The sequence below is a fragment of the Onychomys torridus genome, chromosome 7 (assembly GCF_903995425.1).
Source record: "Onychomys torridus chromosome 7, mOncTor1.1, whole genome shotgun sequence".
NCBI classification, from domain to species: Eukaryota; Metazoa; Chordata; class Mammalia; order Rodentia; family Cricetidae; genus Onychomys; species Onychomys torridus.
Window position 1 is genome coordinate 37,468,114 of NC_050449.1, and position 22,610 is coordinate 37,490,723.

General features: G+C 52.8%; 1 protein-coding gene across 1 annotated transcript; it reads left to right on the forward strand.

Annotated features, from left to right (window-relative positions):
* Positions 1-789: 789 nt before the first annotated feature.
* Positions 790-21,912, forward strand: Usp2 (ubiquitin specific peptidase 2). Its single transcript, XM_036193814.1, is given in 14 exon segments — positions 790-908; positions 3,723-4,576; positions 17,189-17,239; positions 18,081-18,204; positions 18,876-18,987; positions 19,086-19,196; positions 19,728-19,792; positions 19,974-20,038; positions 20,040-20,078; positions 20,151-20,231; positions 20,347-20,425; positions 20,580-20,687; positions 21,074-21,194; positions 21,759-21,912. Coding segments are annotated over 13 exon segments (1,857 nt in total). The 5' UTR covers positions 790-908; positions 3,723-3,763; the 3' UTR covers positions 21,847-21,912.
* The last annotated feature ends 698 nt before the right edge of the window (positions 21,913-22,610 follow it).

Here is a 22,610-nt window from a genome sequence, read left to right on the forward strand (position 1 = left end):
GTGGTGGCTCATACTTATAATCCCAGCACTTGGGACATGAGACAAGATAGAAAGTTTTGAGGCCAGCCTAGGCTACAAAGTAACATCTGTCCCAAAATCCACTATTTAAATTTTGTGCCCATTTAGAATTATGGCTATCCTTTTCATTTTAATTTAATGTTAACAGTGTAACCATCGCAATTATGTTTATAAGCTGGAGTATCTATATATCTGAAAAAGTTCAAGCTTGCATCTACACTAAGATTTCTAGGACTCTACATCCTAGCATACTGCCAAGAAGGTAGGGAGGGCCATGTGCATATGGTATGAGGCTGCCCAGCAGATAAAATCAGAAGCTACATAGAGATCCTCAGTGTGCTTGGTGCCTGGCCTATACGTGTGTGGGACCAGCTGGCTGGGAGCCACAGCTACATGACTCTGGTGTCCCCACAGGAAGCTGAATGCACTTTTGCAAGACAATGCCAACATGCCAGTTTCTGGGGAAATTTTTGCAAAATGATGGGAAATCTCAGAAGGGAGGCAACAACCCCTTTGTAAAGATATCATGAAGAAGGAGCATGGGTTGGAACACCCCCCTGTGGTCCAAGGTGGCAGGCACCTGGGGAGGCACAGCCAGGAGCCACATGCCTGAACTTGCCAGTAGTGGATAAACAATGAAAGGAGCCAGGCAGCAGAGGCCCCACACTGGACAGGGAGGAGTATGGGGGATCCCAGCCAATAGGCTGGCCTCCCACTGCCCCATGAAAGAGCCATTCAGTCCCGGCTGTTCCTGTGGCAACAGGGAGACTCGAAGCCATGTGAGTACTGCCCTTCCTGCCCCTGTCTTGCTCAGCAAGGCCACAACCGGATCCCCAACTGAAGCTTCCGCCCATGGTGCATTCTGTAGCCCCCAGGGACAGCAGTACCAGGTAATGCCAAGAGACACCAACTTCAACAGTCTCTCCCGTTTTCTCCATTAAGAGTAGGGTTTGGGGGTGGGGGAGAGATGTGCAAGGGAACCCTCTCCTAGCCCTGGGAGCTGTGAGGCAGGCATCAGAGCTGAGTGGCAGCTTCCCCGAGGCTGTGATGGAGTGGAACTGGCAGAACTGGCAGAGGAGGGGAGAGGAGAGGCTTGGCAGTAGCCTGCCACAGTGGAGCAGACAAGAGAGCTGGGATTAGGGAGCCCTCCCCAGGGTCCTGTGAGCTAGAAGATGCGGCTCCAGGTTCAGGCCTGAACAGTGCCAACGCTGTCTGTCCCTGTTGCTGTATCTTGTTTGGCCTGGGCACTTGTGCGTCATCCTCAGGGCTAAGAGAGGCTTGGGGCACTGCCCGCAGAATACCAATTTCCTAGGAGCCTGGGTCTGGGAGAAGGGAGGGAGAGCCGTGGGGAGGAGCCATGAGCTCATACCCTGGGGGTGGGGGCCAATCTGATTGGCTGCTGTATGTCCCAGAGCCCAGCTCCTGAGACCTGGAGTCTCTTTGACTTTGCATTATTGATGGAGTTCTCCAAAGTGAAATAGAGCAGGACGGGGTCCCCTGCCCCCAACTCTAAGCCTCTGCCTGCACCCCGACCCCCCCCCCACACATACACCCGTGGTTTCCCTCTATCCCTGCTTCGAATCACCCCCCAGTTACTATTTCCCTGCGCAAAGTGGAAGTTGCATGGAAGGAAGGAACATAGTGGGCAAGGAAGTGTATGTGCAGGGCAAGGAAAGGACAGCCAGTAGAGACAGACAGCCTTTCTGATGCCAGCCAGGCCTGAACAATGCTGGCCGTCTCTGGCACAGTTAAGGGACACTGTTCTGTGACCACCAGCTCACCCCCCACCCCGACCTTGAGTTGCTTGAGTTCTGTCACCTTCTGCCAAGCTCTCAGCATTTGGGGCCTGGCACAAACTCCTCTCTGCCCTAGTAAGCTGGGCTGCTGGCCTGGGCAAGCTGTGGGCTGCTTGAGCCCGTGTCTGCTGAATGGCTAGATGTCTACCCACTGCCCACTTAACTCCCTGGGGGTGGCAGAGGGAAACCAAGCTGAGGTTGAGCCAGCCAAGCCGGGAGATGGCCAGCCCTGCCATTATTATAGACTACAAAGGGAGGAGCCGGGCTGCCTGGCTGGGGCTCGGGGAGGAGATAATAACCAGTCATTGTTAAGTGCTTCCACGTGTTATTATCTCACTTATTCCTCACAACAACGAGATAGGAATCCCGATAATGATTATACTCATTTACACGTGAGGACATTGGGGCTCAAAGAGGTTAAATAACGAGTGTGATTTTGCTCAGCTAGCCTGTCGCGAGGGGGGGAGGGGAGTCGAAGCCAACCCTGGGGCCAGTGAGATGGCTCAGCAAGTAAGACAGCGCTTGCCGCCAAACCTGATGCCCCACATTCGAACCCCCAAACCTGCATAGTGGAAAGACAGAACTCACTCCCACAAGTTGTCCTCTGACCTTCATGTATATCACACACACACACACACACACACACACACACACACACACACACACACACACACACGGGCGAGGGGGGGGGTGCGGGGAGAGAGGGAGAAAGGGGGGGGATTTTTTAAATCGTATGCTTATTCTGAAAGTCCTGGATAGGTCTCCACCCTGAGCCCCCGGCTCAAGAGTCCCTGAAGAAAGGAGCCTCATGCTCCTTGCTCCTTTCTCCAAAGCACCTTCTCCACCTCTGCCCCATGGTGGAGAGATTCTAGGCATCTCCAGACCAGCTTAACTCTAATGAGGAATGATAAAAGCATGGCTGAGGGGAAAGAGTGCTGGGCCACGACCTGGGTTCCAATCCTGACTCTAGATAGCATGTGAATTTGGGCCAACAAGCACCACTGTTCCTATCCGCACAATAGAGAGGTTAAAAAAAAAAAAAATGCATGACCTTTAGGGCTGTTCAGTGGTTAATCGGCAAAAACCTTCCATCTGGGAATGTCTTCTGCAGTACAGGACCTTGACTCTAGGGGGCGCCTCTTGCACAAGTCAAGGAATTCCAGGGGCAGTTTGGCACCTGCTTGGATAAGGAAACCTGGAGGCCACAGGTTCCTAAACTCCACTTAGACGAGACCATACTCAGGGAAGAAAATAGTGTTCCCTTCACAGGACCAAGCAGCAGGTGTCTGTGTCCAAGGGAGGGCACTGAGGTAGGTCTGGAGACCAGGGTCCAGCCCCTCTGCCAGACATCCCCTCACCACCTCCCTAGCTCACTTCCTCTCCTGAGACCCCCTTTTCCTCATGAGGAATCTGACTTGTGGTCGTCAGGATGTTTCCAGGGGGGCAGTCTATACCTGAAGGAGTCCTGCTTGCCAACGGTAGGGAAGTAATTATAAATCAAAATGCTTGTCCTCAGTCCACGCAATGAGGGTGGGGTGGAGCCCCCAACCAGCTCTGAAAGTTCCTTCCAAGACTTACAAGAAGACCCGGGTAGGATTTGGCTAGAGACTCCCTGTGATAGAGGGGTTGGGGACCTGGAGAGGCTAGGCCTCTTGCATGTTTGGGTCTTAGAAGACTCAAGTGACCTCAACAGGCTGGTGCTATTTGTGTATGTGAGTTCATGGGTACACAGGAGCCCATGTACATACCTGTTTGCATGTGTGCTTCTCTGAAGCTAGGCAGCCTCTTGCGGACAAGGCCCTGAGTGGCCCCTGTTGGGCTCACGTGATACAGAGAGGCACAGAGAGGATGCACGGAGTGAACCTGGCACCTTGCAGGACCTTTGACAACTCTTTCTTTGTCTTTCAGCCCATGAGGCTCCCAGTACCTACTGAGTGCCACCCTAAAGGATGTCCCAGCTCTCCTCCACCCTGAAGCGCTATACAGAATCTTCCCGCTACGCAGATGCCCCTTATGCCAAATCGGGCTATGGCACCTACACCCCCTCTTCCTATGGGGCCAACCTGGCCGCCTCCTTCCTGGAGAAGGAAAAACTTGGTTTCAAGCCGGTCTCCCCCACCACCTTCCTCCCGCGGCCCCGAACCTACGGCCCCTCCTCCATCCTGGACTATGACAGGGGCCGCCCCCTGCTGAGACCTGACGTCATTGGGGGAAGTAAGCGGTCTGAGAGCCAGACCAGGGGCAATGAAAGGCCTCCAGGCATCGGACTCAATGGAGGCGGTGGATTCCCATATGGAGTGTCCAGCAACTCCCTCAGCTACCTGCCTATGAATGCCCGAGACCAGGGGGTGACCCTGAGTCAGAAGAAATCGAACAGCCAATCAGATCTGGCTCGGGATTTTTCCAGCCTCCGCACCTCAGATAGCTACCGGACTTCAGATGGCTACCGGTCCTCAGATGGCTACCGGATAGACCCCGGGAACCTGGGCCGCAGCCCCATGCTGGCCCGCACACGGAAGGAGCTCTGTGCCCTGCAGGGGCTCTACCAAGCAGCCAGCCGCTCTGAGTACCTAACGGACTACCTGGAGAACTGTACTCGCAAGGGTAGTGCACCACAGGTGCTCACGCAAGCCCCTCCCTCCCGAGTCCCTGAAGTCCTCAGTCCCACCTACCGACCAAGTGGCCGCTACACACTGTGGGAGAAGGGCAAGGGCCAGGCCTCTGGGCCCAGCCGCTCCAGTTCCCCAGGGCGAGACACCATGGTGAGTTTCCTCTTCGGGATCCCGTGATGGGCTGGGGAGACAGTCAGTGTTATAAAGGGCCAGGCTAGGAACAGGACTCCCAACCTGACTGATGATTGTTGGCAAAAGAGGTCATCCCAGCATGACTGGTGGCCCTGGCCAGGAGCCGAGGAGAAGGGCTGACCCATGCTCCAAAGACCTTCACACTTGGGAATGGTCCAAAGATGCTCTAGAATGTTCAGACACCCCTGTCTGCACTGTTCTCACCCTGTGCTTTCCCATCCAAAATGTCAGGGTCCCATGTAGGTCCTGGTCTATCCGGGGCTGGGTGCCAGAGCAGAGGTGACCACAGTGCTCTCTGTGTGAAGAGAGCCATCCTCCCACCCCATCCCTGCTCTGGATGTTTCTCCTCTTGTCCAGGCATGAGATGTCAAGAGTAGGAGGACACTTCCTCTGCTGCTGACACTCAGATCCAGGGTATCCAGATAGTAGGATTTGGGTCTTTGGAGAACATAGTGCAGTTTTTTGTCTGGGAATAGGGATGATCTAATACCTCAGTACTCTAGCTCTGGCTGGGCTGGAATGAGGGAAGAGGCTGGAGATTGACCAAGGGTTGGCATGGTCTCCCTCACATCTAATCCCTGAACACACCTCCCCTGGGGCAGTGACTACATTCCACCTCTCCTGTAGTGAGCAGTATGTCCATTAGGTGGCGAGGGCTCAAAGATTTAAAATGATCCTATCTACCTCCCTCCCCATGTGCCTCTGGCAACTCGGAGCTCAGCTGACCTGCTGATTGCATGGATGGATGGATGAGTGACTAGATTGGAGGGTGGGGGTTGGGGGGACTGGAGGAAGGGAGGGATGTGTGGGTAGGTGGATTAATGGGCAGAACACATAAGTAGGCAAGCATGTGGGCAAGAGGGCTGGGTGCTGTGTTGTCTGTTTTCCTTATGTACCCTCCTCATAGAACGTAAGTCCTTTGTAAATGAGAGCTATGCCACAGCAAGAAATGGTGCTTTAGAGGGTTTGTTTGGATAAACTGAGGAAACATTCAGGACCTGGGGCCATAGTTGGGTCATAAACTATAAAATATGTCATGACGAAAGGTCTTGGGACAACTTTGGTAATACTAAAGTGTCTCGGCCCTGCTGGGCCTTCTGGGAAGTATCACGGTAGATCCAAAAGCTGTGTCTCCCAGGACATTCCGACCTTAACAGTTAGGGTTGGCTACAGGCATGGGATTGGAGTCGGGTCCACTTGGAACATGTCCAGCATTGTTCACAGAGGTGAGGGGCAATGAAAATGTTCCTCTCAGTGGAGGGAGCCTCTGCTGGCTCTTCCTTTGCTCAGAAGAAAGGAACTCTTCTCATGTATGCATGCTTCTGGGTCTGCAAGTAGACTGCATCAGAATCGTTTAACAATTCACCAGGCCCTCTGGAGTAAACACTCTCAGAATAGTGCCTCAGAATCTGCCCTGTCACAAGCTTCTCAGTAATTTCTGTTCTCCAAAGATGGCTTCTTTCTAAAATAATACATTTTCATGGCTCTCTGCTTTCTGACTCTGTACTCTGCACCTAGCACTGAGTACTCTGCACCTAGCACTGAGTACTCTGCACGTAGCACTGGGTACTCTGCACCTGGAGCACTGAGTACTCTGCACCTAGCACTGGGTACTCTGCACCTAGCACCTGGCTTTCTCAGGCAGCTTCCTTAGCTTCAAAGCTTATTTGCTCTTCTGCAAAATGAAAGCACTCACAGTTCCCATTACATAAATTACCATAAAAGAGCCTGACACACAGTTGGTGCTCAGAAAAGGTCAGTCATCTTTGCACCTGGCCAGGTGTTTTAGGAGACAGCGAGAGCCAGTCCCTGCCTCCAGTTCCCTTCAGGAAATCCAGTCCTTCCTGATTACAATTGGATGGAGGCAGGCTGGAGTGTTTGTGGCATGGGCAGTAGAGAAAGAAGAGGTCATCTGAGGATAAGCCAGGCTGTCCATGACCTCTGAAAGACACAGTCTGACCCTTTCACCTAGGGTACCTATCTGCTCAGTTGTGTTTCCTCCTCTATGAAAGTGAATGACCACACCTACCTTGCCCACCTCCTAGGGATGCCACAAGGCTCAGAGCAAACAGTGTGAGTGTGGAGGCATCTCAAGCCACTAAAACAGTAACGACCAACCTTAACTGGGAGCGTCCCAGGTTCCACTGAGCGTGAGTAAAGAACCAGTGTGGAGGAATGGAGGTATCATGCCATGGGTTAGGGTGCAGCTCAGCCCTGGGACTGTGAGGCTCCATTTTCACTAAAAATGCAGAATGATGAGCCAGGAGCCACCAAGGTGTGAGGAATAAACCCACTATCCCAGTGAGGATTGCAAGCCAACCCAGGTGGCTCAGCCCTGCAGAGTCTAGAGCCAGAGAGCACCAACCCAGTCAGTCCCCCCCCCCCCCCCCGCCCCACCTCTTCTGTTCCCGGGGCCTATGGAAGGACAGGCTGTTCCCACTGATCACTGCCAGGTCTGTGCTTTAACCCTACAATCCTTTCTAATCCTCCTATGATCCACCCCCCAGCTGCTCCCTGGCCAGCCCTGGCACCCTGCCTGCTGGCCTCGGGCCTGGCACTTGCCCCTCCCAGGCCTCACCTCCTCTCCCCAAGAAGATCCAGGGGTTAGCCCAGGGCCCTTCCAAGCAAGCATAGTGAGCAGGCTAGGTACCTGCATCCTCCACACAGAACCAGGCACTTAGGGGCCCAGATCTGGCCTAGAATGTTCTCTGACGCACAGTCTCTCTCTGCTGGGGGACCTGTTTCTAGAAGTGATGGAATTCGAGTCTCTTGGTCCTGTTTGCCCCTGGGGCTGCTGACTCATCTTCTGAAGCCTTGGGTTCCAGCTGTCCAGTGACAGGGAGATTATATAAGCCAGGGTCATGTGATCCACCTCTCGGGTGGGACTCTGGACTTGAATGGTGCCCCGCAGTGAGATCAAGTGAACGGTGGATGGCAGTGAGTGCCTGAGAACTCCAGGACAAAAAGTGGACCTTCCTCTCTCCTGTCTCTGCCTTCTCTCTGTTGACTCAGCCACCCTGCACTGTACCTCTGCTCCCTTGTTTGTCCAGCGTGGCAGCCTGAGACCCTGGGGCCTGTCCTTACCTGGCCCATCCCAGCCAGGCTTAGCCACTCTGAGGAGGCCAGACTTCCTGAGGGTTTCAGTCTTGTGCCAAGAAGGTCATTCAGAGGAGACATTAAGTGACAGTCCTCATGGCTGGGGCAAGTCCTAGCTACTTAGGAGGGAAGAGCAGCAGGTTTGGGATTGACTGTTAGAGTCAGTACAGTGCTAATATCCCCATCCTGTGAAGAGTCACTGTGGACTGTGACCTGGTCCACTCTTGGCATTGCTTTATCCAGCTCCATTTTTCAACTGGTGTCCAGAACCCTCCATCCACCCTGTCTCCCTTCAACACCTCCCCCTCCCCACACATACATAACACACACACACACACACACACACACACACACACACACACTCCAGGATGTCGCCATAAGTTAATACTGTGCTAGGGTGGGGCAAAGCAACACACGTTAATCCAAGCCCAGCAAAATGTTCCCTGCCCCTGGGGGACCCGCTCCACTGACCATGGGCCTCAGAAACAAACATCATGTTCAGAGCTCAGAGCTGCACACGTGGTCCCTCGTCCCCTCTTACCTCAATGGATACATAAAACTGGCACCGGAAGAGACAGCTATAAGCAAGAGAAGGAAGTGTGTGGGCTTCTAGAATTCGGCTGGTTCAGTCCAGATTTCCTGGAGCTTGAAGGAGCACAGAGCATTTGACCTGTGGGGGTCTAATTCATACAAGGAAATAGTTTCCTGCAGCTGATGGGAAGGGTAAACTGACCCTCCCTCCTCAAGGTACACTGTGGACTGGAAGCCCAACCCCTCCCCCAGACTCAGAGCCCCCACTTCCCCACACCTCAATCAAGCCAGCAGTCTGTTTCTGTGACAAGGACAGACACTTGCAAGGATCAGGGCCACCAGCCTTGAAACATCTGCCTGAGCCTAAGCAGTATCACCTGGACAGACGAGCTGCCCACTGGGATCTGAAAGCAGCAGCAGATTGCTTCAGTCCCTGTCCTTGTAGAGCTAGCCCTGACTGGGGTAAAGAAAATGGCCTGCCCCACACCAGAGGAATGGTGGCCGTGGGGTGCAGGACGAGCCCACATCACTCTGTAATTTCAGACTCAAGAGTCATGGAGCCTCAGCCAGATTCAGACCCCAAAGGACTGAATCCTTTTCACCCAGCCCACTTCAGGAAGTGGCCCTGACAGAAAGGGGTCTCGCAGAAAGTTGGCTCCTTGTGAAATAAGCTATAGATCTTTGTTGGCTGCACTCTGCAGCGGCCAGACCTGCCGGACAGGACTGGACACTGTGAGTCTGTTTCCCTCACCCTAGATTTCTCAAAACACTCCCATGCAACAGCTTCCCATCTGTCCCTCCCTGCTCCCAGAAACACCCACACCTCCCTTGCAACCTCCTGCATCCCAGGAAAGAGCGAGTGTGTGCTGGCCCAATGCCAAGATGGGAGTGCACATGTAATTATGTCTAAGTCCTGGGGACAGAGGCCGAATGCTACAGTGGGTGAACATTTCTTGGCCAGCACCCCCAACCCCAGCATACTTGCTTGGCATGCAAAGCCAGACACATCCCTTCCCCTAGAGGAGAACTGTAACTTGCAGGATTCCCAGCAGAGCTTAGTCTGGCCCTCTTCATTAAAACCTCATTAAGGAACCTCTAACCCTGCCCTAGAGGAGGGCCCAGGATGCTGGAGCAACCTAAACAGCCGCACACCATCTCAGGCCATTTGCGACTTTTACAGTTATAAAACAAAAATAAATATATTCAGATAAATTAACAGCATGCAAATTGAGGGGATGAAGTAATGGGTATTTAGAACTGGGTGGAATTAATTAGGGAAGGCTTTATAGAAGGCTCAAGGTTGCTGTTTTGTTTGTTGTAGTTCTAGGGATCAAACTCAAGGCCTAACTCTGCCACTGAACTGTATCCTCCAAATCCAACAGTTGATTTGGTCTGGTTTTTATGGTCCAAGGGATCAAACCCAGAGGCTTCCATCTGATCAGAAAACTGATTTGTTGGTTGGTTGGTTTTTTGTTTTGTTTTGTTTTGTTGTGGGTTTTTTTGTTCGTGGTTTTTCGAGACAGGGTTTTTCTGTGTAGCTTTGCACCTTTCCTGGATCTCATGCTATAGCCCAGGCTGGCCTCGAACTCACAGAGATCCACCCGGCTCTACCTCCTGAGTGCTGGGATTACAGGTGTGCACCACCATTGCCTGACAAAACTCAAGCTTTGAGTAGAACGTACAAGTGGGCAGAGAAAAAGAGGAAAAAGAGGAACATCCTAGAGTCTCTTAGTACTTGTTAAAAGTGTAAGTTTGGCTGTCAGACCATCTGGGTTCAAAGCCCTACACAGTCACTTATTAGCTTTGCATCCCAGCAGAACACTGACCCCTCTGGGCAATAAGGTCCTTCACCTATAAACCAGAAGTAATAGTTACAGTTTCATGGTGTGATTATGGAAATTAACTAGGATAATATATAAAGCCCATAAACCAGTGCTTGGTCTTTCAAAGGACTTAATAGCAGCAGCTTTGCGGGTAGGGGAGTATGTGTGTGTTAGGCCTTTTCCTGGGCTAGCCTTGAACTAGCTATATAACTAAGGATGACCTTGAACTTCTCATCTCGTGGTATTACGAATGTGTAAGTTTATGTGGTGCTGGGGGTTGAATCCAGGACTTGGCACATGCTAGGTAAACACTCCACCTGAACTGCATCCCAGCATGAGTGTTTTTATTACATCTGTTTATTTACTGTGTGTGGTCACACTATGGGCTCAGCACCTGGATGGAAGGCAGAGCGTAAATTGCCAAATTATTTCTCTCCTTACACCACATGGAACCTCGGGGGCAATCACTTATACCAGATGAACCATCTTACTAGCCCTCAGGTGTTGTTTTTGTAATGTTAACATATATAATTATACACAATAGTGGATTAATTAGGATAGTCTACGTGCATGTAACATATTCTGACCGTCCTCCCCTAGCCCCACCACCACCCCCTCTTATCACGACCTTCTTCTTCCCAGGCAGTTCCCTTTACTTCCCTTTTTGGTAATCCAATGAGTTTCCTTAGAGTTTCTAACAGGAACATGGATAAGAGGTGATTTACAGGAGCCTAACACCTTAGCAGCAGCCACACTGCTGGATACAATGTTAAGGCAGGCTCTTGCTACGCAGCCCAGGCTGGTCTCAAACTAGAGATCCTCCTGACTCAACCTTCTGGGTGCTGGGATTCATAGAGACACTATGCTCAGCTAGTTCTGTTGTGGGGTTTGTTGTTGTTGCTTCTTTTCTTTGTTTGCTGTTTGGTTGGTTGGTTGGTTGGTTGGTTGGTTGGTTGGTTGGTTTCTTGAGACAGGGTTTCTCTGTGTAGTAGCCCTGGTTGTCCTGGAACTCCCTCTCTAGACAAGACTAGCCCCAGAGGCACATGCCACCACCCGACCTAATTGTGTTTCTTAAAGAAAAGCTATGGGATTGGGGATTTAGCTCGGTGGTACAGCGCTTGCCTAGCAAGCGCAAGGCCCTGGGTTCGATCCTCAGCTCCAAATTAATTAATTAATTAATAAACTAGCCCAGGAGTAGCAGTGCATGCCTTAAATCCCAGCACTCGGGAGCCAGAGGCAGGAGGGTCTCTATGAAGCTACATAGCAAGTTAAGTTCCTGGCCAGTCAAGGCTACTTAGTTAGACCCTGTCTCAAAATAAAATTATTGTATTTATTTTGTAAGCCTAGATAGGTCAGGACAACTTGGGGCGGGGGCGGGTCACTTCTTTGACCATGTGAGTCCTGGGGCTCACACTCAGGTAATCAGTCTTGGAGGCAAGCACGTTTACCCACTGGGCCATCTGTCCAGCCCTCATCTTGTTTCTTAAGAGCAGAATAGGAGCAAGGTAGTTGGTGGCAGAGATCAGAAAAGCACCAGGGTGGTGATCATGGAAAGAGGCTATAGACAAACAGCTTTACAGCCTCCAGGACCACGTGCAAGATGCTCTAGTTATCTCACAGCAGAGCTGTGATCAAATGCGAGCATTGATGCACCCAAGTGTGGGACCTGACGCTTGGAAAAGGGTGTAGCTGCAAAGGCGGCAGCATGGAGAAAAGGGCTGTTGCAGAACGTCCAGAGTCCAGGTTGGGTCAAAGTCTGAAGCGTGCCTCCAACCGTGACCGCCCTCAATGCCAGTGGCTCCTGCTCCCGCCTCCTTCTGTCATCACTGCTGGGGACAGGATGGTGAGAGGCTTGTCCGTACTCCCCACCGATTGGCACCAAAGTCCTATTTTGTGGGTGGCCTAGGGTACAACCCACACATGCATCTCGGACGCGATCCCCATGTGGCTGTGGTCGTGTGTGCGGTACGCGTGTACATGTGGGGATGTGCATGCCAAGAGGCACAGAAGCAGCCCACAGATGAGTAACAGCGCACACTGCTGCCTCTCCGAGTATTTTTAAACGCTAAAAATACTGGCTAAAAATAGCCTGCAAGCTCCAAACAAGATACTTTCTCTCGGCAGATTCCTGCGCTTCCCTGTTAGGTGAGGGGGCGGAGCATCAGAAACAAAACCCTCTCCCTAGACCCCCTGCCTTGAAGCATTGCCCACGTGGAGGCCAGAGACCACCCCTACACAAGACCACTCCCCAACACACAAGACGAGCCTCTTCCTCTCATCCTCTTATAAAAGTTAAATTTGAGATTCCAGAAGAGATGGAGTTGGGTAATAGGTTAGGGAGGTCCAGAAATGGTTCTTTCCTGGAGCCAAAAGGGCCAGTGACCTATTGTACCTTATAAAATTGAGCACCGCGCCGCCTCTCTTGATAATGAGCTAGGCTAGGTCTAGAGGAGGAGCGGAGCTCAGCCCCCGAGGCGCTTGGAAATCTTTCCTAGCCCGGGCTCCTCGACCCCCTGCAGACTGTGAGGAGGCTGGGCGTCACGAAGACCCAGGTTCCCCACATGGTGGACGAAAGTGTGCGCCTATGCATTTTGCCCCGAAAAATAGTGAGCTGTCGCTAGGGTCTCAAAAGGGTCTGCAACCCCTAAGTTCACCTCTGTCTGCTGCCTGGGCGGAGGCGCTCCAAGCTGACTGACACTTGATCTTAAGGGGGCGTCCCCCAAAGACCCCAAAGATTGTCTGTGGCGTCCAATCCCTAAGCCGGCCAGGGAGAGCGCGCCCCCGCTTTGCCCCAGTAGGGTTCCCGTGTCTCTGTGGTCGGGAGGTCAGCCTGGGCTTTGGGCAGGCCGGGCGACAACGCCGGAGTCCGCGTGCGGGCTCCCGGGGCGGGGCGGAGGCGGGGCGGGGCGTGGTCCCGGGCTCGGCCCCGCCCCGCCCCGCCGCTGACGTCGCGCGGCTGGAGGCTCGGCGGGTCAGCCAGTCCGCTGGAGTGCGAGCGCTGGGCCGGGTCGGTTGGCTGCGCGCGGTGGGGAGGTTGAGGCGGAGGAGCGCGCGCTGGGCCCTGCAGTAGCGGTTACTGCCCCGCGTCACCGACGGGATCCTGTGGGATCTCCGCTGGCTTCGGTGTCCGGGTTGTGGCACGGCGCGGGGACTGCCCCGTAACCCTTTGGTCGGCCGCGTCGGTTTGGGGGCATAGCCCACCGCCCGCTCCGCAGCATGCGTACCTCCTACACCGTGACCCTGCCCGAGGAACCCCCCGCCGCCCCCTTTCCCGCCCTCGCCAAGGAGCTGCGGCCGCGCTCTCCTCTGTCCCCGTCCCTGCTGCTCTCCACCTTCGTGGGGCTTCTGCTCAACAAAGCCAAGGTACGCGGGCCCCTTTCTGGGACCTCCCACGCTGAAGGTCTGGGGGTCCTGCTTGCTCCCGGGATCGACCCCAGCCCACCACGAGTCTCTAAACCCCAGGACGTTCTTTCCCAGCTCTTTCCCCTCTTTTCCGAGGGTCCCCTGGCAAGGGATACCCCCTTCCCTGGAAATCGCAAGCTTGCTCCAGACTCCTCCCCTCTTGATATCCAAGCCCCTAAGGTCCCCTAACCCTCTCCCTGGGTGACCCGGGCACCTGGTGGCTCTTGGCCTCTTAATTCCAGTCACCTATCAAGACAGGTGCAGGCGAGAGTAACCTTGACTAGGGCTGGTGTGTGACTAGAGGGAACAGACATCACGCTGGACTCGGGGGTGACTCCTCCAAGGCCAAACTCCAACAAGGAAGGTGTCTCAAAGGGGTGCCTCCCCTTCTCTGTTCGAAATAGGCTCTCTCCCGGGGGTCAGTTGCCAGGTTGCTTTGACCCTGTGAAGGACAGAGGTTGTAGACAGGTGAGAAAAGGAACCCTTCTCTTCCTGGTCCTCTCCAGCGGCGTGGAGTGGGCAGTGCATTCCTTGATTGAAGCAGCTGGAGAGATGCTGGGGCTAAGGCTGGGCACTGTCCCTTTGGGAAAGAGAGAAGGGGCCTGAGCTTGACAGGTCTTATGTAACAGGCACCAGCTCCCGTGTTGGCAGTACGTGCCCTGCCCCGTGCCAGGGCTACACCGGGCTCCTTGGCTGCAGCCAGGACACATGGCTGACCCTCACCATGCAGATAAAGCAAGAATGCCCCTCAGCTGGGGCATCTAGTGTGAAGTCACAATCTCAGCCCGCCTTTCTTACAGGCCAAGTCCCCAGATGCCAACACGCATTGCCCAGTGACAGGCTGTTTGAGCCCCTGCCCCTGGCCTGGCAGAGGAGTGCTGTTTACTATGGAAGCCGCATCTGCTCTCTAGAACAGGGCTTGCTACTGAGTCAAAGCTAGGTTTGCTGATGACTGGGTGTAAGGAAGCGCCGGGGCCAAACTTTCTCAACTCTGCACCTGAGTCCCAGCCGGAACCACTTCCTTGTGCAGCCACTGTGAGAGGCGGGCTGTGCAGGGTTGCTGTCCCACCTTTTCAGTGTAGCCTCCTCTTTCCCTGCCAGCCCTGAGGTAGGATTGTTTGCCCTGTGAGAAAGGTCACTCCTGGGACATTTTGTTCCTCTCTGGAATGGGAAGTGCTGACTTTCCCTGGAGCTCCTGATTTCCTATTCATGGTAGAAGAATATCTGGCCTGGGTTAGAGCAGCCCTGCTCCCCCCATCCACTCCCACCCCCAAGCCCTGGAAGCCCCCACCTTCTACCCAGAGCGCTCAGAAGTTGGCAAGTGGAGTCAGGCGTGGTGGGGAATGCCTATAATCTCATCACTTGGGAGGCAGAGGCTGGAGGATAGCTTTGAATTTCAGACCCATCTGGTCTACGTAGTGAATTTCAGACCAGCCAGCACTGTATAGTGAGACCCCGTGTCTAAGAAAGGAAAAAAGAACTTGCCAAGTGTTTGGGAGGGTTCAGGAAATTTTAGATAAAAACATGAGTTCCCATATTAAAAAAAAAAATCGGAGGGTCCTAATGGTGATTTGGGGGAGCCTCTCTTCTTCCCACCCCCCAAGCCAGTAGAAGCCTTGGGGCCCAGAATACTATGGGGGATGAAATGCACTTCCCACCTTCCAGCTGCCCAGTGAGCCAGACAAGAGCAGTGACTCTGGGGACTGGGGACTCCAGGCTCCCTTTCCCACCCTCACTAGTACTGGGATAAGTGTCTCCGCTGAGAGCCCGCCTTGGTGGATGTGGACATGGTCACCAGTGGTAGGATGCTTTGCGTCTCTACAGCCTGTTTAGTCCGATGTCGTCTCAGGCACAGGGGGTAAGGACTAGTCAAGAGCTACCAAAAACAGGTGTGAGTGGGCATTGTGTGTGGGCACTCCTTGGTGGGTGCCTCCAAGCGGGCAACATTGAGATTGCAGCAATGCTTTCTTGTTGGGGCTGAGAAAGAGGGATTCTTACCACTTTATCCAAGGCTCTGACAAGATCTTTGTCCGCAGGGACTGACTCTGTGGTATCCCCTTATAGGACCCACCACTGTTGTCAGCCAGGCAGAATCCCCATTTTGCCACTACCAAGGGTTGAATCCAGGAGACCTTACAAGCACTAGCCAAGCCCAGTCAACCACGACACCCAGTGGTGGGATTCACGATTTTATTTGGGGTCCCATATGGTTAGCACTACAGGCCAGAGCAGTAGAGGATGCTCCACCCTACCTGCTGCCAGCTGACGGTGTAAACCAGGTCTCGGCTGAGTGTGTTCCCTTTCTACCTGCTAGAGTTGGACCTGACCACTGCCCAGGGGAGGGATCCTCTTAACTTGTGGGATGGGCCTGGCACTTCTTGAGAAAAGCCCTCCCTCGGCCTGCTCTTCCCTCCCCCCTTCAAGCTGATAGTCTCATGGGCTTTGAGCCGCTGACAGCCTCCTAGGCTGTCAGCACACAGCATGAGTAATTTTAGCTGAGTTATTTCAGGCTCCTGTTCTGATCAGGGTTGAGCTGGCCCCACGCATGCCCCAGCCAGTGTTGCTCCAGAGTTGCCTGCTCCAAGGCCTCTTCCTTAGAGAGGGGGTGGCAGAGTCATCCCCAGACTCTCTAACCCTTGGAGCCTGAAGGTTTCCTGGTTCCCAGGAGGGGAGCCCAGGGTTAGCTAAGAGACCTTGATAAATAACGCTCAGAGCCTGCGATCTCGCACCTGTCCCCCTCCAGCCCCCTCACCAGCCTCCACAGTAGAGACTAGAGTGGCACCTTCAGCCAGGTGCTTCCTCAGCTTGGCAGCACATGCCGTGGCAAGTGTTTCCAGCCAGTGCCCAGTTGGGATGTTGAAACCCGAGGCGGGCGGGGAGGATCCTCCCGCCTTGGCTCAGCCCTTAGAAGCTGAGTTCAGCTGCAAGGAATTCCACCTGTCTCTGGCAGCCCAGAATTGCAGGCAGCTTGAGTTTTTCCCGGCCGAAGATCGAAACTCAATTAGAGTGGCTTTGGGAGATGAAACCTCTTTTTGTTGTTTCCTGTAGATCAGACTAGCCTTTGGGTTTACCTACGTGTGTAGCTGAGGTTGACCTTGAGGTTCTAATCCTCCTGCCTCCACTTACCAAGTGCTGAGATTGCAGCCATTCTTCACCATGCCTGACTTGGACTTTCAATTTCTTACAGCAAGAAATTTATATTCCTGTATTTATGAATCCCTAGCCTCTAGTTCTAATATCTAGTCTCCACTGTAGCAGAGAAAGAATAAAGATAGAGAAGTCAGTTGTAGTAGCTCATACCTGTAATCCCAGCACTCGGGAGGCAGAGGCAGGAGGATTGCCACAAGATCACTAGGCTACACAGTGAGACCATAAAAAAGTAAAGCCCTAAAGAATAGTTTGTGTGTTGAAAATTAGGCATTCCTCCATCTTCTTTTCTCCAAGACTCATAGACCAAGGTTGAAAAGACACACTCTGCCAGGCTGTGGTGGCACACACCTTTAGTCCCAGCACTCAGGAGGCAGAGGCAGGAGGTTGTCTGTGAGTTCGAGGCCAGCCTGGTCTACAGAGGGCGTTCCAGGACAGCCAGGGCTCCCCAGAGAACCCCTGTCTCTGTGAAGACGAAGGGTGCGGCAGTGGTGGGGTGGGTATTGAATGATGGCTAGCACGATCAGGCTCTGCTGTGCCCCCTCACATGTCACGTATTCTTTGCTTACAGAATTCAAAGAGTGCCCAGGGTCTGGCTGGTCTTCGAAACCTTGGGAACACGGTAAGTTCCTCCCAACTCATGTCTTTCTGGGAGAGTAGAGGCTCTCCTGACTGGGATAATCCAATGGAGTCCCCTCCTGGCTCCAGCTAACTTCCTGTCCTAGAGGGCGATCAGTACCTGCCCTTCCTGGCTGGTGTTTCAGTGAATTGCTGGGCTCTGTCTCACCCGCCCCCAGCAGGAAGCACTACTAAAAGGAAGTTGCCCTTGTCACTACAGCTGCTCTCCTGGACCTTCCTCATGGTTCCCATCATTTCCCACCCTCCTCTGACCACTGTGCCCACACCCTTTTGTACACCTCAATAGGAAATAACCAATTGTACGGCCTTTCCCCATAGTGGGGACTTGCCTCACTCCTCCTGCCTTTACTCAGGAAAGGAGGACCTGGCACTGGGAGGGAGTTCATTTCTGGGTCGATGAAACAGAGAGCCTTTAGTTGCAAGTAGTAGAGGGACCAGGTAAGGTCTTCCCTCCATCACTGTGATAGTCAGCTTTCTGTGCCTAGGATAGATACTTGAGCCAAATCGGCTTAAAGTGACAGCAAGTTTATTGGGCTGTTCTAGTTCATGGCTGACTGACTGGCTCTGTCACTTTGGGCTTGTGACAAGGCAGTATGTGTGCAGCAAACAAAACCATTCACCTTGTGGCCAGGGTGCAAAAGACAGAGAGGGAAGAGATTGGGGTCCTTCAGGCCTCTTCAGGGGGACGCTCCCCAATACCTGAAGGCCTCCCACTGGGCCCTGTCTCTTCAAGTTGCTACCACATCCCACCCAGTACAGTACCATTAGCTGGGAAGCCATGGCTTGTGCGCACATCCGCTAACCGCCCAGCCCATCTCTTTCAGTGCTTCATGAACTCAATTCTTCAGTGCCTGAGCAACACCCGCGAGCTGAGAGATTACTGCCTTCAAAGGCTGTACATGCGGGACCTCGGTCACACCAGCAGCTCGCACACAGCCCTCATGGAAGGTAAGGAGCCCCGGGTGGGCGTGGCCCTGCTTCCATTCCCAGCTCTGTTCAGATCTACCCGGCTGTACTGATAGTTGTGTTTTGGGTACACTCTACCCCTCTATTTTTCTTTCTTGGCCTGTTGTTCACTGGGATTCGTTCCAGAATCTGTTGTTTGAGACACAGCCTTGCTGTGTAACCCTGGTTGGACCAAAGCTCGTGATTCTTCTGCTTCAACCTTCCAAGTGTTGGGATCACAGGTGTACAGCACCATGCCTGACTCCAGTTTTGGGGTTCCATCTTGTTTGTTCATTGGTCCAGTTGATCTATGGGTGGGTTGGATGGTGAACTCCTGATCTGCCTACCTGAACTTGAGATCACAGGTGTACACTACCACAGCTAGCTCAAGGTTTCATATATATAATCACACCTGGGGCTGGAGAGCTGCTCAGTGGTTAAGAGTACTTACTGCTCTTGCGAAGGGCCGGAGTTTAGTTCCCAGAACCCTTGTCACGCAGCTCACAACAACCTGTAACTCTAGTTCCAGAGGATCCAGCACCCTCTTCTGGGCTCCTTGGGCACTCACAAGCATGCATGCATACCCACACAATTTAAAATAAAATCGCTTTTTTAAAGAGGAAATATCTCACCTGTCCTCCACTCTCTCTCTCTCTGATTGTTCCTTCCAACAGAGTTTGCGAAACTAATCCAGACCATATGGACATCATCCCCCGGTGATGTGGTGAGCCCATCTGAGTTCAAGACCCAGATTCAGAGATATGCACCACGCTTCGTTGGCTATAAGTAAGGGCCTCGAAAGCATGTCTGCATGTCCTCCCCAGGGGGCAGTAGCACAAGCGGGGTGCTGATGAATGCTGCTCACTCACTTTCTCTGGGTTCAGTCAGCAGGATGCTCAGGAGTTCCTTCGCTTCCTCCTGGATGGGCTCCACAATGAGGTGAACCGGGTGACAGTGAGGCCCAAACCCAGCCCTGAGAACCTGGATCACCTCCCGTAAGTGAGAGGCAAGCTGCTGCGAAGTGAAGGCTGGGAACTTGAGATTTGTACCTACTTTGAGAGTAAGGATCTGGGGAGAGGCAGCTATGCTTTGCTGTTGTTTTTAAAATACGGCCTTTTTGTTTTGGCGATGGTAGTGTGTGTGTCTGTGTTACTCTGAGGATTGTACCTAGGGCCTTGTACATGAGGGCAAGCTCTCTGCCACTAGGTTACATCCTCTAGCTTGCTTTTGAAGATTAAAAGGTTGAAGCCAGGCATGGTGGCACACACCTGTAACCCTGGATTTCAAAAGGCTGAGGTAGGAAGGGTTTTGAACTTGAGAGCAGCCTGGGCTAGTCCTGTCTCAAGAAGAACATGGCTTGGGAGGTCCAGCTCAGTGGACTGTGGGAAGAACATGAGCAAGGCCCGAGGCTGCATGCCCAGCACCACAGAAAAAGATAGAAATACATCAAGATTCTAGTTGATAGCCCCTGAAGCCTACTGGGGTTTGAGCTCTGACCCAGCTGTCTTCCTGTCTGTGGTTCCCAGTGATGATGAGAAGGGTCGACAGATGTGGAGGAAGTATCTGGAGAGGGAAGACAGTCGGATTGGGGGTAAGCACACCACAAGAAATACCTGCCTCTGCTCTTCCCTGCTTTTGCTTGAGAAGCCCTGAGGATCATTTTCCCAGGGAACCCCACGCCTGCCTGGGGCTCTCAAAACTAAGGCAGGAGTGGGGGGAAAGGAAGACAAGCGGTCAATGTGGTCAGCACACCCTGGCTTTCTCTTCCCCAGATCTCTTCGTCGGGCAGCTAAAGAGCTCTCTGACATGCACCGACTGTGGTTATTGCTCTACGGTCTTTCGATCCCTTCTGGGACCTCTCGCTGCCCATTGCAAAGGTATGCCCTGCCATAGCCCCAGCTTCCCTCTTGAGCTTGGCAAGACAGCTGACCTGGATTTTTTTTCTCCAGAGAGGTTATCCTGAGGTGACATTAATGGATTGCATGAGGCTCTTCACCAAAGAGGATGTGCTGGATGGGGATGAGAAGCCAGTAAGTACTCCTCAGTAACAGAGAAGCCATCCATAGTGCCTGGCTGGGGAAGGGCCTCTCGGCTCTCCACTGCCGAGGGCCACAGTTCCTTCTAAGCCCTTTCTCCTGTCTTTAGACATGCTGTCGCTGCCGAGCCAGAAAACGATGTATAAAGAAGTTCTCTGTGCAGAGATTCCCAAAGATCTTGGTGCTCCGTATCCTTAACCCCTATGTTTGGGACCTGACCTTTTGGGGTGACTAATGGGGGGGAAGTGTAGACTACTTTGTTTGCCTCCCTGCTTCCCGAGAAGAACTACCTCTCCAAGGACTCTCTTCCGGTTTTTTGTTCTTGACTCACGGCAATCACAGACCTGAAGCGCTTCTCAGAATCCAGGATACGAACCAGCAAGCTCACAACATTTGTGAATTTTCCACTAAGAGACCTGGACTTGAGAGAATTTGCTTCAGAAAACACCAGTGAGTATACCTGAGCAGGAGGGAGGGCCAAAGATGAGAGGCGGCAGAGGGGCAGCAGGAAGCTAGTGAGTTAGGAAGAGACGAGGAGGTCAGAGCCGGTGAGATAGATCAGCAGGTGAAGGCGCTGATGGCCTGAGATCGATCCCCAAAACCCACACAGGAGAAGAGAATTGACTAGTGACTCCTTCGAGTTTCTCTCTGACCTACACACACACACACACACACACACACACACACACACACAATGAGTAACTAAATTTAAATTTTAACTTCTTTTCATGTAGAAGCTATGGTTTCTTTAAGGGAAAGAAAAAAGGATCGGGAACTAAAAGGAGGAACATGGGGCCAGGAATGCCTCCAGGACTTGACCCCTGTCTCCTCCTCAGACCATGCTGTTTACAACCTTTATGCTGTGTCCAATCACTCCGGAACCACCATGGGAGGCCATTATACAGCGTACTGCCGAAGTCCAGTGACGGGCGAATGGCACACTTTCAATGACTCCAGGTGAGAGATGTCGCTCGTTCAGACAGGGCTCCTGGTAGCAAACCACGCCATATGGCTTCCATCTTGAATGGACAGAAAGTTGAGCTCAAAAGCTGCAGCATACACACAGGTCTGTGCTGCCCTTTCTGGGGCTGTCAGAAGTGGGCATGGTGGCTTATAGCTGTAACCAAATCTCTGAGAGGCGAAGGCAAGAGATGAGGAGTTCAAGGTCATCCTCAGCGACATAGCAAGTTTGAAGTCAGGTTATGTGAGACCCTGTCTCACAGAAAGGGTGGAGCTGAAGACAGCTCAGTGGTTAAGAGCTCTTACCGCTATTGCTGCGGAGTAGAGTCCATTGCCGTCCGCCGCCATGGGCACTGTACCCAAATGTGCAAGTACCCACACATGCACCACATACGTATAACTAAAATCTTGGCAAAGAAAAAAAAAAACCTCAAAGGACAGAGGCAGAGCTTAGGTTGGCATAGAAAAGTTCCAAGGCTCTTGCCCAACCTCAAGCACTCGGCTCTGTGTCCCCATGGCCTTCCTTGACAGGCTGTGACTTTTCCCTGATCTCTTCCACAGTGTCACACCTATGTCCTCCAGCCAAGTGCGCACCAGCGACGCCTATTTGCTCTTCTATGAACTGGCCAGTCCACCCTCCCGTATGTAGCATTGAGGAGCTACAGCCCTTCCCTCTTCCCTGTGGCGGCCCCACGTCCTAAGTTTTTTAAAAATTCAGAAAAAAAAAAAAAACCACAAAAAAACAACAACAAAATCCTGACAAGTAAGAGAAAAATAAAGTGAAATAAAGCTGTCGAGCGGAAGTTGATAAGGCCTGGTCGGGGTCTGGAGCAAGGAGCCAGGTGCCCCGCTGAGCCGCGGCCAGTCAGGGAAGGCGACGGATGGTGCAGAGTCAGCAGTGTTCCTCAGCTCCTCGGCTTCTCTGGTCTGCATTTTTAAGCTTGTGGTTTTTTCCTGTGTGTAATAAAAAAACCAGCGGTCTGTGGGGAGAAGATCCTCAGTCCACCTGCTGCCCTCTCCTGCCCCACACCTCCTGGGAGGAGAGCGCCCTCTGGAGCCTGCAGGGAGCATCGCTGCTGGATGGAGCTAGGGAGGACCGTGCACGGAGTCCCCCACCCTGGACCTGCTCACCAGCCCAGAAAGGAAACACCCATGAGCCAAGAGCCCTCTTAACGCTGCTAAGTCCAGGGGTACAGACGAGGGGGACATCTTTGAAAAAAAGCTGGTTTGGGTTTTCAAAAGCCCAACTTTTTTTAAAAAGAAAAAAAATTAACTGTGACGAACATGTTCCGACTGGAGATGCCGTCGTCCTTCACGCCGCTTCCACAGCTGGGACATTGGGCTAGCCCTCTGTTTTTGTTGGGTTTTTTTTTTTTTTTTTTCTTTTTTTTTTCTAAACTTCTCCAAATACAA